Here is a 21,786-nt window from a genome sequence, read left to right on the forward strand (position 1 = left end):
ACTCAATGGATACATACACTTTAATATGCCTGCTTATGGTGCTAATTTATAACAGAGTTAAAAATTAATAGACTTCAACCCTGTTCTCTGCATTTGATTTAATTTATAATTAAACTGAAGTGGGGATAGATCCGAAAATAACTAAAATCTTTATTAGTTGCTAATAGCCTTGTCACGTACACACCGACTGCAGCTAACAATGTAAAGTCCTTAATGGGGCTGTCTTAATAAACACCTGGGGGAAATAATTAGGCCATTATGTTAAAAAACTGACACCTTTATTACACTATAACATTTCAGGAGGTTATAGATCATATTGTGTTTTAGTAATTAAGATCCCAATTTATTTTAAACCCTCTTAATTCATGACTCTTTCAGGTTGAAGGATTTGCAGTAGACTGTGAGTTTTCTCCAGACGGAATGCTTCTTGTGTCCGGAAGTTCAGATGGCAAAGTGTTTTTCTACAATTATCGCACCTCTCGAATCCTTGGCACCTTGTCTGGGCACAGTCAAGCCTGTGTGGGTGCAACATTTCACCCGGTCCTTCAATCACTCCTTGCTACATGTGGCTGGGATGGAGCAGTCAAGATCTGGCAGTAATAATCGTGCTTATTTTAAGGCCAGTTGTTTACATAAGAAATGAGTTTTCAGTTTCATAACTAAATTTGCACACCCCCCCCTCTCTGTGTATTCATATTCTTCTATTTTCCCCCCTAGAAATCCTTGGGAGTGATATGTGTTTTGAAGTCCCCTCTACTATGTGTATGGTTCAAGAGTAATTTATTCTCTGGCTATATCATGCAGTTGCCTCATTTACCTTGCTTCTTTGCTCCCACATCATTCAATTGTGTCAATTTGTCACTAAATCTCTTTTATGATCAGCATAATTTTGCCTTGCTACAGACTGCTGTTCAGCAGTGGAACTCTCTTCCCCAGAGTGTGGTGGAGGCTCCTTCTTTGAAGGCTTTTAAGCGGAGACTGGATGGTCATCTGTGTTGGGGGTGCTTTGAATGTGATTTTCCTGCTTCTTGGCAGGGGGTTGGACTGGATGACCCATGAGGTCTCTTCCAGCTCAATGATTCTCTTATTCTAGGAGTAAGGGACCAGTCTTCACCTCTTCCCCTTCTGCAGACCATAATACAACCATTTCGGTCACTGGTATTAGTTTGGAGAACGGAGCTGTGTGCGTCCAAAGTTTTCATGCACTTTTTTGCATGAAAGAATTCACCAAAATAAGCAAAAAACATTAATGATAAACAATTGGGGGCTGGGCAGGAACTGCCAAGGGATTTCATAGAACACAATCATGGGGTTTGGAGGCCATTCCTCCATCAAGTACATTTCTGTGTCTAACCACCTCACGGTTCCTGTTTTAGATAATTAGGGAAAGATGAGTTAATTTCGAAAAAGGATGTCTGACTGGCTTGTAGTTCCATGTCTCACTAGAGACACCTGCTATGACTTAGTTCCTGTGAAATGCACAAGACCTGCCATTAGAAGTGATTGAAGGGGATTATTTAAGATTCTTTGGGAGCCTACAAGTTTGACCCATTTCAGATTTCAACCTTGACTAATCTTTGGTCAAATTAGAGACTAAAGGCGCAATTTGTTCTATCACTTTGCTAAATCAGTTCTTTAGACCAGTATTTCCCAAACTTTGGTCTTCCAGATGTTTGGGATTTCAACCCCCAGAAGTCTCAGCTGCCTTGGCCAATGATAATGAACTCTGAGAGCTGGAGTCCCAAACACCTGGAAGACCAGAATTTGGGAAAGACTGCAGTAGAACATTTTGTTTAAAACTGGTATTCTAGTTTTAACACTCCATGATGGAATACCTTAAGAGTTTCCATTTTGTTTGGGTATTTGGCTAAGTCACACTAAGATGGTTAGCACTATGTCTGGGTCAACCTTTAATAATTTTTTGATGCAGCATAATATGATCAGGATTGGATTTTGAAACCATTGTGGCAATGTGAAACCTATAGAATATGAAGGTATATGATTTTTTTTTACATTTAATGAGTTATAATAAAAGTTTACATAACTTTATTAAAGAAAAATTCAGGAAACCTGATCTGACATACAGACTGTCCAAATTTGAGGAATATGAAAAAAGGACTATAAATAAAACATTAAAAGACATTGCCTCTTTTTTCCCTTTGATAGAAAAACAACAAGATAGATCTATTTTATTGAACATTTAATTCATTTATTTTTTACTTTTTACCCTCAATATATAATATTTTCTCACAGATAAACATAAGCTGCAAAGGACTAGAAGAAAGTCACCAGATTTTTTTCTTATTTTTTCCTTCTCTATTTGTTTTAATCTATCTTATTTTCCTAGTTTTCTATCGTATTATTGTTCTCCCTCTTTACTTGTAGAAGGTATTTCTCTTTTTTTACCCCATCCCCTTTCCTATATCCACATATCCCCAACCCTTTGTATTTCTAATAAAATAAAATATATAGTAAAAAAAACTTACATAACTTGAACAGAGAAGACCTATGCACTTCCTTTTTATGGAAATATAGTTTAACGTTGCAACTTTTCCATAAGATGACAGCTGTATCCATTAGGCTAACGTGGCTGGGTGCACAATCACAGGGTAGTCCTATCCTCAGGAGGTGAGCAGAAGGGAGTCATCACAGCCTGCACTACACCCACCTTCTGAAGATGGTTCTGCCTTGTGAATATTCACATGACAGTCCTGTCCTTGCATGCTGGTCGCTTCTGTGGCCAACCAATAGTATGCCAACTGTTCCCAACAATTACTGACACGACAAATAAATAGTCCTGTCCTTGGGAGGTGGAGGTGTGGCGGCAGTGATCCTGCCCATTTTCCAAAGGTGGGGCTGTCTCTAGACATTCAGATGAGAGCCCCATGCTCAGGAGATGAGTGATGGGGGTCATCACCTTCCATGCCACCTCCCTAAGATGGAGCTGCTCTGTGACAATGGCGTGGCAGTTACATTTTCAGGATGCAGGCATGGAGTATGCAGCAATGATTCAACTTCTCCTCCTTCGGCCCACCTGAGAATGGGGCAACCTTATGAATGTTCACAGATCAGCCCATATATAGGAGCTGTATAGTGATCCCTCACCTCCCCTTACCCTACCTCTTGGGGACTGAACTGCCATGTGAAGGTTCACAATACAACCCCAACTTCAAAAGGTAGGTTCTGAGATACAAGCTCACGAATGCTCACCACTGCAAAACCTCCAAGTGTGCAGGGCCAACTGTATTTTATCCTTCCGTGATCAAGCACATTTCAAGATTTTTTTCGTGCACACAGAGTACAGCATTAGTAGTATAGATTATCCAGAGGAGAAATGCTGTACTGGTGCAACTTCTGCTGTTTGAAGGAATAGGTAGAAATGCTGCCTCCGTGGTGCTGATTGCTGTAGTGGTTGTGACACTCAGTGATTCAAGAGTCTCTTCAGTCCAATATCTTGGTGCATACTGCCAACCATAAATCAAGCTACCTTGATTTTGTTTCGTGTTACATTGCATTAACTTATTTTTAGGAAGGCTCGGACTCTTTTTTTATACCCAGAATGGGAAACAGTTGGCTTTCAGATGTTGCTAGATGGCAGCTCTCACAAGTTACTGCCAGCACAGCCAATGATGAAGAATTCCCACCCCCCATTTTAAACACCCTTGATTTAGGAAGGCTTCTTGTCATAATGAGTGGAAACCTTTATTGTATGGGAATATGACATTGATACAGCTGGGAGCTTGATTGGATGGTCTTTGTGGTCTCTTCTAACTTTTTGATTCTATTCTGGCAGCTCAGCCACTTGACAAGATATATCAATCACTTTTTACACTGAAAAAACAATGAACTTGTACATATTTATGTTAAAATGTATAAAGGATTCCAGTGTAAAGGTTGTATAAATCTGTTTTGTAGTGTTTAAAGTATAAACTAAATAAAATTATTTTACCCCTATTCATTCCCAGGTCTATTTGTTTGTTTTCTTAATAGCGTTTGTTTTTTCAATTGGATTCACACACACTAAAGTCATTTTCTTTTTTTATGTTTTTGCATGCATTGGGTCAGGGAACGGATTCTATTTTATTTTTTGTATCTGTATTTTGCCATTCTCATCTGGCATTCTTGGTTTGCAGCCTCAAGTGGCAGCTGGAGCATGTGCTGCATATAGTGGCTAACATATTCATTTAGATATCTAAAACAGCCACTAGATGGCAAGCAACAGAAATTGTTCCCAACCCCTAAATTCAGTTTATGAAGCAATGCACTAGATTACTGCTTCTTAAACTGTGGGTCCTCCAGCAAAGGATCACCGCCTTGTCAGGGCGCTGGAGCTTGAGCACCTCAATGATGTCATGAGCGAAACCGTGAAGGGCCACCCAAGACGGGACGGTTGTGGCAGAGAGGTCAGACCAAGCGTGATCCCTGGGGAAGGCAATGGCAAACCACTCCAGTATCCTTGCCAAGAAAACTAAATGGACCAGTACAACCAGAGATATGTCGGTATGCCATTGGAAGATGGGACTCCCAGGTCGGAAGATGGCCAAAATGCTACTGGGGAGGAGCAGAGGATAAGTTCAACTAGCCCCAGATGTGATGACGCAGCTAGCTCAAAGCCGAAAGGAAGGCTAGCGGCCGACGGTACTGGAGGTGAACGACTAATCCGATGCTCTAAAGATCAACACACCATAGGAACCTGGAATGTAAGATCTATGAGCCAGGGCAAATTGGATGTTGTTATTGGCGAGATGTCAAGGCTAAAGATAGACATTCTGGGGGTCAGCGAACTGAAATGGACTGGAATGGGCCACTTCACATCAGATGACCACCAGATCTACTACTGCGGACAAGAGGAACATCGAAGAAATGGAGTAGCCTTCATAATTAATAAGAAATTCGCTAAAGCAGTGCTTGGATACAACCCAAAAAATGACAGAATGATCTCAATTCGAGTGCAAGGAAAGCCTTTCAACATTACAGTGATCCAAATATACGCCCCAACCACAGCTGCTGAAGAAGCAGAAGTAGATCAGTTCTATGAGGATCTGCAGGACCTACTGGATAATACACCAAAAAGAGACATTATTTTCATTACAGGAGACTGGAATGCCAAGGTGGGAAGTCAAATGACAACAGGGATCACAGGCAAGCATGGTCTGGGAGAACAAAATGAAGCGGGACGCAGGCTGATAGAATTTTGCCAGGAAAACTCACTGTGTATAACGAATACTCTCTTCCAACAACCTAAAAGACGGCTTTACACATGGACCTCACCAGACGGTCAACACCGAAATCAGATTGACTACATCCTTTGCAGCCAAAGGTGGCGGACATCCATCCAGTTGGTGAAAACAAGACCTGGGGCTGACTGTAGTTCAGATCACGAACTTCTTATTGCCCAATTTAGAATAAAACTAAAGAGATCAGGGAAAATACACAGACCAGTTAGATATGATCTCACTAACATTCCTAGCGAATATACAGTGGAAGTGAAGAACAGATTTGAAGGACTAGATTTAGTAAACAGAGTCCCAGAAGAACTATGGACAGAAGTCCGAGACATTGTTCAGGAGGCGGCAACAAAGTACATCCCAAAGAAAAAGAAAACCAAGAAGGCAAAATGGTTGTCTGCTGAGACACTGGAAGTAGCCCAAGAAAGGAGGAAAGCAAAAGGAAACAGGGATAAGGGGAGATATGCCCAGTTAAATGCGCAATTCCAGAGGTTAGCCAGAAGAGATAAGGAACTATTTTTAAATAAGCAATGCATGGAAGTGGAAGAAGACAACAGAATAGGAAGGACAAGAGACCTCTTCCAGAAAATTAGAAACATTGGAGGTAAATTTCAGGCAAAAATTGGTATGATAAGAAACAAAGATGGCAGGGACCTAACAGAAGCTGAAGAGATCAAGAGAAGGTGGCGAGACTACACAGAAGATCTGTATAGGAAGGATAATAATATTGAGGATAGTTATGACGGTGTGGTGAATGAATTAGAACCAGACATCCTGAGGAGTGAGGTTGAATGGGCCTTAAGAAACATTGCTAACAACAAGGCAGCAGGAGACGACGGGATCCCAGCTGAACTGTTTAAAATCTTAAAAGATGATGCTGTCAAGGTGATGCATGCCATATGCCAGCAAATATGGAAAACACAAGAATGGCCATCAGACTGGAAAAAATCAACTTATATCCCGATACCAAAAAAGGGAAATGCGAAAGACTGCTCAAATTTCCGTACAGTGGCCCTTATTTCTCATGCCAGTAAAGTAATGCTCAAGATCCTGCAAGGAAGACTCCAGCAATACATGGAGCGAGAGTTGCCAGATGTTCAAGCTGGGTTTAGAAAAGGCAGAGGAACCAGAGACCAGATTGCCAATATCCGCTGGATAATGGAGAAAGGCAGGGAGTTTCAGAAAAACATCTACTTCTGCTTCATTGACTATTCTAAAGCCTTTGACTGTGTGGATCATAATAAATTGTGGCAAGTTCTTAGTGGGATGGGCATCCCAAGCCCCCTTCCCTCTCTCCTGAGGAATCTGTACAAGGACCAAGTAGCAACAGTCAGAACTGACCATGGAACAACAGACTGGTTCAAGATTGGGAAAGGCGTACGGCAAGGCTGCATACTCTCACCCAACCTTTTTAACTTGTATGCAGAACACATCATGCGATGTGCGGGGCTGGATGAATGCAAAGCTGGGGTGAAAATTGCTGGAAGAAACATTAACAACCTCAGATATGCAGATGACACCACTCTGATGGCCGAAAGCGAGGAGGAGCTGAGGAGCCTTCTAATCAAGGTGAAAGAAGAAAGCGCAAAAGCCGGGTTGCAGCTAAACATCAAAAAAACCAAGATTATGGCAACAAGAATGATTGACAACTGGAAAATAGAGGGAGAAACCGTGGAGGCCGTGACAGACTTTGTATTTCTAGGTGCAAAGATTACTGCAGATGCAGACTGTGGCCAGGAAATCAGAAGACGCTTACTTCTTGGGAGGAGAGCAATGTCCAGTCTCGATAAAATAGTAAAGAGTAGAGACATCAGACTGGCAACAAAGATCCGCCTAGTCAAAGCCATGGTATTCCCTGTAGTAACCTACGGATGTGAGAGCTGGACCTTAGGGAAGGCTGAGCGAAGGAAGATCGATGCTTTTGAGCTGTGGTGTTGGAGGAAAGTGCTGCGAGTGCCTTGGACTGCGAGAAGATCCAACCAGTCCATCCTCCAGGAAATAAAGCCCGACTGCTCACTGGAGGGAAAGATACTAGAGACAAAGTTGAAGTACTTTGGCCACATCATGAGGAGACAGCAAAGCCTAGAGAAGACAATTATGCTGGGGAAAGTGGAAGGCAAAAGGAAGAGGGGCCGACCAAGGGCAAGATGGATGGATGGCATCCTTGAAGTGACTGGACTGACCTTGAGGGAGTTGGGGGTGGTAACGGCCGACAGGGAGCTCTGGCGTGGGCTGGTCCATGAGGTCACGAAGAGTCGGAGACGACTGAACGAATGAACAACAACAAACTGTGGGTCCTCACCCCATATGGTTTCTGAGATATGAATCTATTAGCAATAATGTGCAGTGTTTACAGTGGCCTCTGCAGAAAATGCTTCAGCCGTACTCTATAAAAAGGAAAATCAGTCTGTTTAGCGATCCTTGCAAATGCTGATTTATTATCACCAAATATTTTATTTTTATGCCTATTTTATATACCTATATACTTGGGGTCACGTAAAACTGTCTTGGGTGGAAAGGGCTCATGAGTGGAAACAAGTTTAAGAAGCCCTGCACTAGATCACTTTTTCTATATGAGCCTCATTTGTGGAACTCCCTCTGAAGGGAAGTCAGGTTGCCATCATATTAATTGGGATTCCAGCTGAGATTCCAAAGTTGTGTATTGTATGGGATTTAAGAAGTTTTGAAAAAACATTTTAAATCTAATCAGTCATATTTTTTTTGGGGGGGGGGAGGGGGCACTAAATAAAAGTAAAGTTTTCCCCTAACATTAAGTCTGGTTATGTCCAACTCGGGGGGGGGGGGGGTTGGTGCTCAGATATATGTTGGCAACTGAAAGGGAAGGAGGAGGAGGAGGAGGAGGAGGAAGGAGGAAAACGAAGAGAGCATTTAAGAGCAGAGAGAAGGAGGCTAAAGTGCTCTTCATTTCTAAGCCAAAGAGCCAGCATTGTCCGTAGACACCTCCAAGGTCATGTGACCAGCATGACTGCGTGGAGTGCCATTACCTTCCCACAGAAGCAGTACCTATCGATCTACTCGCATTTGCATGTTTTCGAACTGCTAGCTTGGCAGAAGCTGGGCCTAACAGCAGGAGCTCACCCCGCTCCTCGGATTCGAACCACCAACCTTTCGGACAGCAAGGTCAGCAACTCTGGGGTTTAACCCACTGCGCCACCTGGGGGTGCATATTGGGGGCCCCAGTGCATTGAAAAATTTAATGCATATTACAATGCCAAACATTTAGATGAAATCTAATTGCTGAGAGTTTTTCCTTCTGGAAATGTTTTAAAATATGATTTAAGACATTTTACTCAATTTGGGGCCGTGTCCTATGAGTATTTCTATTGTAGCTCTGGCCAATATTCATTGAGAGGATACTGGATCCAATGCTTTAAAAAAAATGCATCTGTCTTTGTTTGAATGATGCACTTCATGTAACTGATTATATTGAGGAAAGAACCCTAATTGCACACTATACTTTCATAAGTAATGAGTTTTTCTTGAGACATGTTTCCTATATACTCAGAGATGATTTAATTGTCCTTGGCTAAACAGTGACACTTCATTACTGTTGTTAATGGCACCCTGTTTATAATCATTCGTGTACTTTTGAAAGCAATGAAATGTTGCAGTAATTGGAGATCAGTCTCATAATCTCAGCATCTTGAAACCAGTGTTTTGAGGCACAAATGTTTACTTCATGAACAATCTGAGCAAGCAAGCAAACACACACATTATTCAAAGTTTGCAAATTGAGATTCCAATGGTAATAATTTCATTCATTCATTAGGGGATTCCTCGTTGTCCAAGTATGATGGCCTTCCAAGTATAGTGTGTTGGTGGCGGATACGTAGGTGACTGTGGAGCCCTATTCTTGATCTGCATGTTCTTCCACAGTGAGGGCATCGGTGGAAGGTGATCCCGGTCAGGGTTGGCTTGATGTGCCTTCCTCTTGGCATGTTTCTCCCTTTCTCCTTCCATTCGTGTCTCTTCAAATTTTGCAGTACTGCTGGTCAGCTGTGACCAGTGATATTAGCAAAAACTGTCTCATTACAGGTTGAGCATCCAGTTCCGGCCCAGCTTACATGTCCAAACGTATGTCTCCTTATGAACTTGAGATAGTCTGGAGAGGCCCTGGTCTCGGTCCCGCCTTCTTCGCAGGCGCATCTGGCGGGAACGAGAGACAAGGGCTTCTCAGTGGTGGCCCCTCGGCTGTGGTACTCCCTCCCTAGGAATATTAGATAGGCCCCCTCCCTCCTGACTTTCCAAAAATGTAAAAACCTGGCTCTTTGAACAAGCTTTTGGAAATGCAGCGTAATAGATAAACATGGAACTATGGAAGAATGAAACATGGAATGGCTTAGATGATGCTACTGGAAAATGAGATTAACAGGAAGACATTGGCAATGATATGTTTTTAATGTTTTCTGGATAGATTTTTATAATATTTTTCTTTAATTGTATTTATGACTGTTGTGGCATCAAATTGCTGCCAATTTGTAAGCCGACTTGAGTCGCCTTCAGGCTGAGAAAAGTGGGATAGAAATTCAGTAAATAATAAATAAATAAATATCCTGAAATCCAAAATCTGAAATAGTCCAAAATCCAAAATTGTCAACATTGATGCCTAAGCTTGTGATACTTTTGCTTTCTGATGGTTCAATGTACCCAAACTTAGTTTCATGCACAAAATGATGATTGTTTATAAATGTTCCCCCAGGCTATGTGTATAAAGTGTATCTGAAACATAAAGTGATTCCATGTTTAAACTTGGGGCCCATCTCCAAGATACCTCATTTTGGATGTCTATGAAAAAACGGGTATTCCAAAATCTGAAGGAATCTAAAATCCAAAAAACTTCTAGTCTCAAGCATTTTGGATAAAGAATATGTAACATGTACTTGCTTTTTCTCAGGCAGATCTAAAAATTGGTTGCCAAGATGACAATGGAGGCTTGACTCTCCTAAGAACAGCAACAAAGGATACATGAACCATGGTGAAAGATCATCAGATCTAAAGCTGAGTTCTCCTTCCTTTAACTATATGTGGATGAGAGTCCCTAGATGCCAGTAGATGTGCTTTTGGGACTATTAAGATACCAAGAGTCTTGAATCAGAGACTTTGAGTAAGACCCAATTCTTTTCATCTCTGTCCCACCACAACAGTTTGCTAGAGGGGAAATCTGCTCTACTTTTTCTGTCTTCTACATTTTAATTACTCTAGACAGAGAGAAGTTGGTTCTGCAGCTTGCAACTCAGCAGGAGGCTGATGACACAAGGATCCAATAGAGCTCCATTTGGTTCAGGAGTGCTGCTGTGTCCTGAGTGATGAATGCTAGAGGCTATTGCTCAGGAACAGAAGGAGCTACTCAACCTTATATAGAGGTTGAGTAGCCCTTATCTGAAATGCTTGAGACTCAAAATGCTTTACACTTTTTTCAGATTTTGGCATGCCTGTATTTGCATATACATGCATAATGAGATATCTTGGAGACGAGATCCAAGACGAAACATGAAATTAATTAATGTTTTGTATACACACAGCCTGAAGGTAATTTTACGTAATAGTTTGAAAATAATTTTGTTCATGAAACAAAGTTTGTGAACACTGAACTTTCGGAAAGCAAAGGTGTCACCATCTGAGCCACCCATGTGCACAATTTTGGATTTTGGAGGATTTTTGAATTGCAGCAAAGGCAAGAAGCAAATTGAAAAGTCAGTAAAAATAAAATACTTAAATGTATAGTGTGTGTGTGTGTGTGTGTGTGTGTGTGTGTGTAAGTCCTCACTAAATGGTGGCAGACAAATATAGTAAGAACATGTTACTGGTACTCGTGGTTTCACTGTGTGCATATTAAAAATCAGCTTATATAGTATTTCTTACATTTTGTTTTTCCCTATTGTTTAATTTACTGAATTTCCTCAATTCTAAGGCACACTTTTTCCTCATGGAAGGTAAAGGTTTTCCCATGACAATTGTCCAGTTGTGTCCAACTCTGGGGGTTGGTGCTCATCTCCATTTTTAAGCTGAAGTGCCGGCTTCATCCGTAAACACCTACAAGTAAATGGCGTAATGTGTGTCTAAGGGGAGAACTCAGAAGGGGCGAACAATGGGGTTGAGCTTCACTAAGGGACGAGAGAAAGTGCATCAAGAGGACAAGTCTGGATTGGGACGGACATGGTATGGTGCTATCCGTTCATTCATCACAGGCAAGCCGGAAGAGCAAGGTTTTTAGGCCTTTCTTAAAGGCTGCCAGGGTGGGGGGTTGCCTAATCTCACTAGGTAGCGAGTTCCAAAGCCAAGGGGCTACAATGGAGAAGGCTCTCTCCCTCGTCCCAACAAGCCATGCTTGTGATTGAGGTGGGAGCGAGAGGAGGGCCTTCCCAGAGGATCGAGGAGATAATGCAGGTTCGTAGAAGGAAATGCGGTCACGAAGGTAGGTGGGTCCCAAACCATTCAGGGCTTTGTAGGCGATAACCTGTACCTTGAATTGGGACCGGAAAATGAACGGCAGCCAATGGAGCTCCTTAAACAGGGGAGTAGACCGCTCCCTGTAATTTGCTCTAGTTAGCAGTCTAGCTGCCAATTGTTGGACCAATTGAAGTTTCCAGGCCGTCTTCAAGGGCAGCCCCATGTAGAGTGCATTGCAATAGTTCAATCTTGAGGTAACTAATGTGTGGCCCACCATGGCCAGATCAGACTTCATGAGGTATGGTCGCCACTGGCGCACGAATTTTAGGTGTGTGAAGGCCCTCACAATTGCATACCAATTGACACTTTATGAGTCCAAAATTAGAAGCATGAAAGGATGCAATTTCCATTCCTGGTTGTGGTTTTTATACCAGGAAAGAGAAAGGATTGAACCTGGCTTCTCATTTCTTCACATCACGTACTCTGCGTCTTACTACGTCTCCTTCTTGAAATCAAAGAAAACGCGACACTCGCCATTTGAGGAGTATGTAACATCATGAGTATTTAATGATGCAACGCTGCCTTTTAAAAAGACTAACCAGCCTTCACTTTGAAGGAACACAAGACTGCGCTGTTCCACTGAGGCTTTTACAATCCTGTTGGTTGTGTTTTCAAATGAACGTGCGGAAGGATGTCGTGAGATTTTAATCACTCATGTTTCCAAAGCATTTTGACAGTTTCTCCTAGATGGCAACAAAGCTGAGTAAAGTGCCTTTATTTATTCATTCCTCTTATTTACAAAGAAATAACTGAATACTTACTCAGAATTCAGACAAAGCAGAGTTCGCATTTGTGACCCTTTTCCAAGAACACACTTGTCTTTCTTTTCTTAATGTGGTATCAGTAATGTCCTTAACATTTAAAATAAGTATTAAATAATGCAGAATATTTTAATGGTGAATAATGGACAGACTCTGTGGATGCCCATTGAATATAAACAACTATCTTGAAGCTCCACATGCGAAATGCTTTGATGGATCAAACAGAGATTGAAAATAATTAGTTACTGATAATATGTTCCTTGTAATTAAGTTAATTTTCAGTTATGAAGGTCTAATTGCATAACATTACAGTTGTAATGAGAAATAACATTTTAGTTCCTTTATAACGGTGATACCAAACACATTCTGCCTCATTGGCTTCATAGTTGCTCCAGCATCCATAAAACAGCATGAGATTACAGCACATTTCTGACCCCTAAGATGAACCTATCACAGGGCTTTCTGAGGTTGAGAGAGTGTGGCTCATCAAAGGTCACCCAGTGAGTTTTCATGGCAAGGCAGGGATTTGAACCCTGATCTCCAGAGTCATACAACGTTATCCCACAGGCAGGAGGGAAGGGGGCAGGGAGCGGTGGAAAGCAGGGGAAAGCGTCTTTAATGCTGGGGGTGCAAGCTACCCCCGGCAAGATCTGGTTTCGTGGATGGGCAGACATCCCATGACATTTCCCCGCTTTCCTCCACTTCCCATAGCTGCCAGATGTCAACACACAATCGCCAGAAGTGGCCGTGCTTCACGGAAAAACCTGTTTTATTTGTTTGTTTATTTGTTTGATAAAAAATGAAATACAACTCTTTGGTTTGCTCCTGACACGATAAATAAATAAATGGGAAGACCTACGTTGGACTCCGTTATGCCAGCATATGAAGATGGTGAGAAAACATGGGAATCAGAATCATTGAGTTGGAAGAGACATTGTGGGCCATCTAGTCCAACCCCCTACCAAAAAGCAGGGAAATTGCATTCAAAGCACTCCCGACAGATGGCCATCTAGCCTCTGTTCAAAAGCTTACAAAGCAGGAGCCCCCACCATACTCTGGGGCAGAGAGTTCCACTGCTGAACAGCTCTCACAGTCAGGAAATTCTTCCTAATGTTCAGGTGTTAATTTCTTCCTGTAGTTTCAAGCCATTGTTCCATGTCCTAGTCTCCAGGGCAGCAGAAAATAAGCTTGCTCCTTCCTTCCTATGACTTCCCCTCACATATTTATACATTTCTATCCTGTCTCCCCTCAGCCTTCTCTTCTGCAGGCTAAACATGCACAGCAATTTAAGCATAGGTCTCGTTCTCCAGACCCTTGATCATTTTAGTCGCCCTCCTCTGGACAGATTCCAACTTCTCAATATCTCCCTTCAATTGTGGGGCCCAGATTTGGACACAGTATTCTAGGTGTGTTCTCATCAAGACAGAATAGAGGGGTAGTATGACTTCCCTGGATCTAGACAGTATACTCCTATTTATGCAAGCCAAAATCCCATTGGCTTTTTTTGCCGCCACATGACATTGTTGGTTCATGTTTAACTTGTGTCCATGAGGATTCCAAGATCTTTTTCACACATACTGCTGTCGAACCAGATGTCCCCCTATTCTGTATCTTTTCAAATTAAGATCTCTAGTTCAGCACTCAAACCACTACATCACACTGGCTCCCATACATTGAAATTACCAACTGGAATTCAGCCATAGGAAGTTTTTTTCCTTCCAAAGATAGATAGATAGATAGATAGATAGATAGATAGATAGATAGATAGATAGATAGAGATAGACAGACAGGTGAGAGATGTTGGTGTCAGTACTTGTGTTAGTCGTTTCAGTACTTATTGCTATGATTGTGCTGCTTGCAAAAGAATATCACAGTAGAAACATTTCTTTTTTCTGTTCAACTTTGACTATATCAAAGAGCAGGAATTTGGCCCTTGCTGCATTTTGCATGTACCCCTCAGCCATTTTCTTTTTCTTCAACTCAGCTTGTAGAAATCTGGAAAAATTAGGGAGGATGAGATGAAACACAGAATACTTGTATTTGATTCCACAAAACTTACAAACCTAGGAATGAATTCTACCCAGCAGCCAGGCCAAGACCCATAAAGTTTGCAGGACATCTGTCCCTTGAAGTCATCCTGTCAAATCCATTCTTGATGCTGAAGTTTTAAATAAGCAAGATTTTAGGATTATTAGCCCAAATTTGGATCATACTGCACAGTGTATTTTGGAAGTATCTCTTCCATTTCTGGAGTTCTTTTTGGTGGCACCTGCTCTTCCTTTGCAATGCTTCCGCAGCCCCAAATGTGTGTAGTTTGTTTATGGAAACAACTGGTGTTAATGACACTGTCATAGCAATATTACAGCCTTCCTTCCTCCAGATTCAAGACCTTTCAAAGAATGCTTTAAGATTCTGTTAAAAAAAGCGAGAGAGCCTTGTGAAAGATAAACAACCAGAAAAACAAGCAGATTGACTAACCCGGCACCTAAACAAGAGCCTGAGTGTGAATTATTGGTGGTATTCTCAGCCTCAAATGAAGTGTTAACTTCAGCTTTGAATGTGAATCCAGCTCAGTTGAAACAATATGTCTAAATACTGTGAGGCTAGGAGATGGAGGAGGAAGTGTCATCACAGCAAAACGCCTGGTGGCATCTTAAAGAGTAAAGACTAACACATTTTATTTGGCATAAGCTTTGGTGGACTGCAAGAGACAACAGGCTATGGAAGCTTATGACAAATAAAACAAGACAAAACCCAAGGGATTCTTTCGAAGTATGGCATCAAGCCATTTTATCCTATCTCTGGAGTCTCAGTGAATGGGAAATGTCAGTTTCGTAGTCCATTTGGAAATGCTGAGAATGAATACGTTTGTTGTTTGATCAAGTCATCTCCAAACTATGGTGACCCTATCATGGGATTTTCTTGGAAAATCCTGGAAAGACATTTCAGTTCCACTATTATTTATTATTTATTTATTTGGGGTTCTTGTACCCCGCCCTTCTCACCCCGAAGGGGACCCAGGGCGGCTTACAGCTGCAAGGCGCACTTAGACGCCTGCTACACAAACAATCATCACAAAAAATATAACAGTACAAATTCCCACAATTCAACATTATCCACTAAAATCAGTAAAATGATAAAATCAGTAAAAACAATACAAACCTGGAACTTCCTCCTACCCATCAGTGTACAATTAACTCAAAGATCTGTTTTGGTTCCATTTCGACAATCCTGCCGATCTCACACATCTGATTGTCTTATTTGGTTGTCATTGTCTAATTGCCTGGTTGCCCAAAGGCCTGGTTCCACAGCCATGTCTTCACCCTCCTCCTGAAGGAGAGGAGGGTTGGTGCTGTTCTGATTTCCCCCGGGAGTGAATTCCATAGGTGGGGGGCCACCACTGAGAAGGCTCTGCTTCTCGTCCCCACCAGCCTCACTTGTGAGAGTGGTGGGGTCGAGAGCAGGGCCTCCCCAGATGATCTCAAACTCCGAGGTGGGACATAGAGGGAGATACGTTCGGACAGATACACTGGACCAGAACCGTATAGGGTTTTGTAGGTTAAGACCAGCACTACCAACATAGCAACCAAGATTAATCACATTCTAACTTGTGCTTGTTTTCTGTCCACACAGTGCAGGGATGCTCAACTAGGTTCCTCAATATGTTACATGCACTTTACAGAGGTGCATATGAGAACAAACAAAGTCAGAGTGTAGTCAGGATGAGAGAGGTTATTTCGGGGGTAGAAGATAGGAGGCAGTAAAGGCTACATTCTGAGCCTACTGGGAAAGACCCCATCTGCTTTATTCTTCTTCTTTCTTCTGACTTGACTGATTTCAAGCCATGTTTGTGTTTTAACTCAATTTCCACCAATTAAATTAAGCTGAGGACAAAGGGGGAAGGTAGGAAGAAAAAAGAGAAACAGACATTTTAAAATCAGTTGAAGAATGAGATGATAGAGGATTAATCAGGACTATCACAGCCAAATTAGAACATTTGGAGGGTATGGTGGTGTTGGACTGCAACTTCCATTGACCATAGTCTGTGTGGCCAATTTAGATCCTGGAAGTTGTGGTTCAACACTTTTTAGAGGGCCATTGTTATGCATTGATGCAACTGAGCCAACACAATGCTATGGTTACAGTATGGGACTGGAGTCCCCGGTGGCGCAATGGATCAAACCCTTGTGCTGGCAGGACTGCTGACCGCTCTGAAGAGAGCGGGTTGAGCTCCCATTGTCAGCTCCAGTTGCCCATGCAGGGACATGAGAGAAGCCTCCCACAAGGATGGTAAAACATCAAAACATCCAGACATCCCCTGGGCAACGTCCTTGCAGATGGCCAATTATTTCACACCAGAAGTGACTTGCAGTTTCTCAAGTCGCTCCTGAAATAAAAAAAAGAAGTATGGGACTGGGTTCCAACACCCCTCATGGCCATCAAGGTTACTGACAGTACTTGAGACGGTTCCAATCTGTAAGGCCAACCTCACTCACAGTCAGGAGTTACTTGAGAAACTGCAGGTCACTTCTGGTGTGAGAGAATTAGCCGTCTGTAAGGATGTTTTACCATCCTTGTGTGTTGCTTCTCTCATGTCCCCACAAGAAGAGCCAAAGCTGACAGAGGGAGCTCACCCACACTCTCCCCGGATTTGAACCTGTGACCTGTCTGTCTTCAGTCCTGCCGGCACAGGGTTTTAACCCATGGCATCACCGGAAGCTGCTGTTAAGATAAAAATGGGAAAGAAGACCTCATGCATTGCCTTGAGTTTCTGGAGGAAAGGTTGGATGTAGCATCACTAGTAATGCTAATAATAGCTGAGCAGCATTGGCAAAGGAACCAGCACAACTGAATAACAGAATCATTGACTTTTCACAGTGGGTCTTGACAGATCCTTTCCATGTGATATTTTTGTCTGCTGAAAGCCAAGACTCTAGTTCTTAACCTGGTGAATGAGAGGCCGCCATTAAGAGGGAATTTCAGTGCATTACAATGAGAGTGTTGTGTGAGCATGGGGGACTTTTGTACTCAAGAGACTATTCACACCTTTCCTGCAAAAAGCAGTTGTTTAGAGACATCTTCATTCGGTTAGCCCCGTTTCTCTTCCTGTTAACAACTTGTCATTACAACTCCTCAAACTTGGGGACAATTTATGTTTCCCAGCACCAGTAGCAAAGCATCAAATCCTTTTAGACGCTTGTGTGAAAGCCATCACCCACAACGGCATTGTTTTGTGATGTTCTTTCCCCTGGGCCTTCCATCCAAAGGTTTGCATTTGTAGAAAAGACAAAGGCAAGCAGGGTATTTGTGTTGCTAAAAGCTTTCTCTCCCAGAGACATTCCTTGAACATGATTTAAAGATCAGGGCAACATAATAAATGTTTTGACTCTGGTGCCTTATTATAGCAAGGCTGCGTGCCAGTTCCCATTATTAAGGAATAGAACATGGAGAGAAAGAGAGGGAAAAATGCCCAACAACGCACAAGCAGGCAAGCTCAGAACAATATTGTACAGGATCTTAGCTATGGGAGCAATTATATATTGCCCTCAATGCTTACTTCAAAGCAAACATACCAATCGGCCTGTCGAAATGTGTGGAGAAAGTGTACGCCACAGAGCCAAAAAGCAGTGTGTGTATGTGTGTGAAAGGGAGCAGAGCTGCTGAAAAGATGGATTAGAACAATATCATGGCAAACATTCAAGCTGAGATGGAACCATTTCCAATAAAACGAGGACAGCTGCATATTGAAAAATCCAATTCACTGCATCAAGCTGAATTATTGTGTTAGATGGTTTGATCTACAGAAATCTGCATAAATATAAATCCAATGACCCGAATGCTATTGGTCACTCCTAACTAGAGCTAACCTGCTCATTCAATTACTGGTGAGTCAACATGTAGGAAGATACCATTGATTCAGTGGGTCTGTTTTACTTGGACTAAAGAGGATTCAGCACCAAAATTCTCATGAAAATGTAAATGCCTACTTCTCAGATGGAAGCGATTCAGTCTTTTGCTCCAAAGGCAATATCCAAATTACATGCTTACTTAGGTAAAAAGTAGATGGCATCATTCTTCCTCCCTACACAAAGCAGAAGCTAGAGTGATAGTTGAAAATTTAATTGCTGTGAGGTTCCCGGGCTGTATGGCCATGTTCCAGAAGCATTCTCTCCTGACGTTTCACTCACAGCTATGGCAGTCATCCTCACAGGTTGAGGGGTCTGTTGGAAACTAAGTAAATGAGGTTTATATATCTGTAGAATGTCCAGGGTGGGAAAAAGAACTCTTGTCTGCTAGAGGTATGTGTGAATGTTGCAATTTGCCACCTTGATTATCATTCAAGGGGCCGGAGGTTTAGCACAGCTGGTAAATCATCAGCAACTATAAGATCTATCAACTAAAAGGTTGCAAGTTCAAACCCCGGGTCGGCGTGAGCAGCCGACTGTCAGCCCTGCTCACTGTTTACCTAAGCAGTTCGAAAACAGCTTCAGCTGTAACTAGAGAAATTAGGTATCCCTAAAAAAAAGCAGGGGAGGTGTTTTATGACATCATAAAGAAAGAAGGTCAGAAAATGCTGGGCAACCAAAAGGAAGGAGGAGTCCTGACGGCTCTTTGTCATAGAGGATAGAGCAACAGCACCCCCTGGACTCAAGCCCAACCTTCCATGGCACCAAAAACAGCTGAAACAAGCCACCTCCTGTTCTGTCGGTCTGTGTATTGTCTATACAAAGTGGCATTGAATGTTTGCCAAGCATATGTACTGTGATCCGCCCTGAGTCCCCTTCGGGGTGAGAAAGGTGGATTATAAATAAAGTGTTGTTGTTTTTGTTGTTGTTGTTGTTGTTCTTCTTCTTCTTCCTTTTCTTCTATTTCTTCTTCTTCTTCTTCTTCTTCTTCTTCTTCTTCCTTTTCTTCTATTTCTTCCTCTTCTTCTTCTTCTTCCTCTTCTTCTTCTACTACAGTGCAGTGGTCCCTTGATATCAGCTGGGATTTGGTTCTAGGACTCCCCATGGATATGAAAATCCAAGGATGCTCAAGTCCCATTATATGGTTAAATGTGTCCCTTATATAAAATAGCAAAATCAGGGCTTGCTTAAAAAAGATTTTAAAGCTGTGGATACAGAATCCCTGATGGGCTGCACAAGTCTTGTTTCTGCACAACAGCATTCTACTGACTAAATCACTGAAATACGTTTCATCTGTGAAATGTGGGAGGATATTTGATAACCCCTGGTACACTTTATTGGCATTTACTTGTGTTCACTTAATAATATATTTCTTATCGACCATACCTTCTTTTAACACAAACACAAAGACATCTCTTCTTTAATGTGAGCTCTATTCTCATGTCAACAACTACAGTGAATTGCTTTGGTCCTTTGTATTACAGTAGTTGTGATGGACCTATATAGATTGGCTGGCTCATGTGGCAGCTACATGTGCCTGGTGGGACATGGAACCAACCACAAGTTGTTTTAGCACCAACTCACTTGAATACATGAGTAGGGAAATGAAAATGCCCCTTTATGTTCAGTTTGGTGCATTGGATCTGGAACTAACCTGGTCCAGATTGATCTGGACCCAGTGTGATCCAATGTGGATTCCAAGCCAAACCTTCCTCACTGATTTGCATTGGGAAACCAAGAATGGCTTGTGTCTTCATCCACTTTTAGATGCAATAGAGCCACTCTAGATCATGACTCAGCTTCAACTAGGGCCCCTTCCACACAGCTGAATAAAATCCCACATTATCTGCTTTGAACTGGAATATATGGCAGTGTGGACTCAGACAACCCTGTTCAAAGCAGATATTGTGGGATTTTTGCCTTGATATTCTGGGATATAGGGCTATGTGGAAGAGTTGCCATCTTATCAGTTCCAGACTTTCCCCCCTTAGCTGCCCTTCAGAACCCTTCAAAACTTTGTCACTAAGCTATGAACCACATCCATATGGCATCCCTCATTTCCATGTGCTCATTTAAAGATCAGCACATTTTAAATATCCCAGTGGCAAAGCTTTCGGGGAATGTTAGCAGCGAAAACAAACAAAATGTCAAACAACTGGCCAGGACAGCTTCAAACTAGCCAAGCAGAAACCCTTGGGTCTAATTATGGAGGCCCCTGGCGTCTCTTCTCCCTGAGCTGAATGAGCACTTTGTTGCTTTTACTCCATCTTGGCCCCATTTCTAATCCCATGGAAATCCATAGCTCCGATCATCTCTTAAACCCAAGCCATATGCGAGATCTGAGTCTTGAAAGTCTGGATCTTGGATCTTTGTGGAGTCGTGTTCCTTTTTCTATGAATCTCCCTATGTGGGACATTAAAAGATGCAGGCAGCTATTGATGCTGGAAACGGAGGAGAGTAATTAATCGAGGACCTGCTGCTGTTTCTATTTTTAAACTCGAGAGCTGCATGAGCATTAAATTAGGTGGCGAAAAACAGCACATCATCTCAGTTGGTCATGTGCATCTGTTATGTAAATGATGAGGACAAATGCAAATTGAACTGACCTGGGTTTATCAACGCAATCGTCTTTATGTTTATTTCAGGAAAACAATGCACATCAGACTGAAGGTTGACATAGATGGTGGCGAAGGACATCATCGAGGTTACATGAACTTGGCACTCAAGCTCACTTTAGCTTACAGTCCAGGCCAGGATAACCGATCCCGCATCATTATTGTTATTATAATTTATGTTTGTGGGTTGACAAATTAGGGGCCATGTAAAGAGTGAGAAAAACAATAGCCTTACAGTCGTGTTTACAAATAGTAATGAGAGTGAACCACATTAAACATTTAATAGGATTTGCTTCCAAATCAATGTGAATAAGTTTGTGTTGTTAGACACAGAATCACAGAGTTGGAAGAAACCACAAAGGCCATCCAGTTCAACCCCATTCTGCTATGCAGGGATGCACAATCAAATCATCCCAGACAAATCATCCCAGCCTCTGTTTAGAAATTCAAGAGAAGGAGACCCCACTGTGCTCTGAGGCAACATATTCCACTGATGAACAGATCTTACTGTCAGGAAGTGTTTTGGTTTGTTTTGGTGGAATTTCCCCCCTTACATTGGAATCTGTTATTCCATATCCTAGTGTCTGAGGCAGACACCTCTCCACAAAGGTCAACATTGACACTGAAATACAACATTGCCTGAGCTCTGCGAGTGCCGCATTTTTCCAAATGAAGCAGATAACAGACAGACTTCATAGCCTCTGAGGATACCTGCCATAGATGAAGGCGAAACATCAGGAGAGAATGCTTCTAGAACATGGCCATACAGCCCGAAAAACCTACAACAACCCAACAAAGCAGATAG

General features: G+C 42.2%; 1 protein-coding gene across 2 annotated transcripts in view; it reads left to right on the top strand.

Moving 5' to 3' along the window:
• The window catches only part of WDR25 (WD repeat domain 25), a 115,759-nt gene extending 112,617 nt beyond the window's left edge, over window positions 1-3,142 (top strand). For both annotated transcript variants that reach the window (XM_067462992.1, XM_060755354.2), the window contains exon 7: window positions 379-3,142. In XM_067462992.1, coding sequence (XP_067319093.1) covers window positions 379-600 — 222 coding nt within the window. In that variant the 3' untranslated portion in view covers window positions 601-3,142. The remainder of the gene's footprint in view (window positions 1-378) is intronic.
• Window positions 3,143-21,786: the final 18,644 nt, after the last annotated feature.

Source organism: Anolis sagrei, chromosome 1, assembly GCF_037176765.1.
Source record: "Anolis sagrei isolate rAnoSag1 chromosome 1, rAnoSag1.mat, whole genome shotgun sequence".
NCBI lineage: Eukaryota > Metazoa > Chordata > Lepidosauria > Squamata > Dactyloidae > Anolis > Anolis sagrei.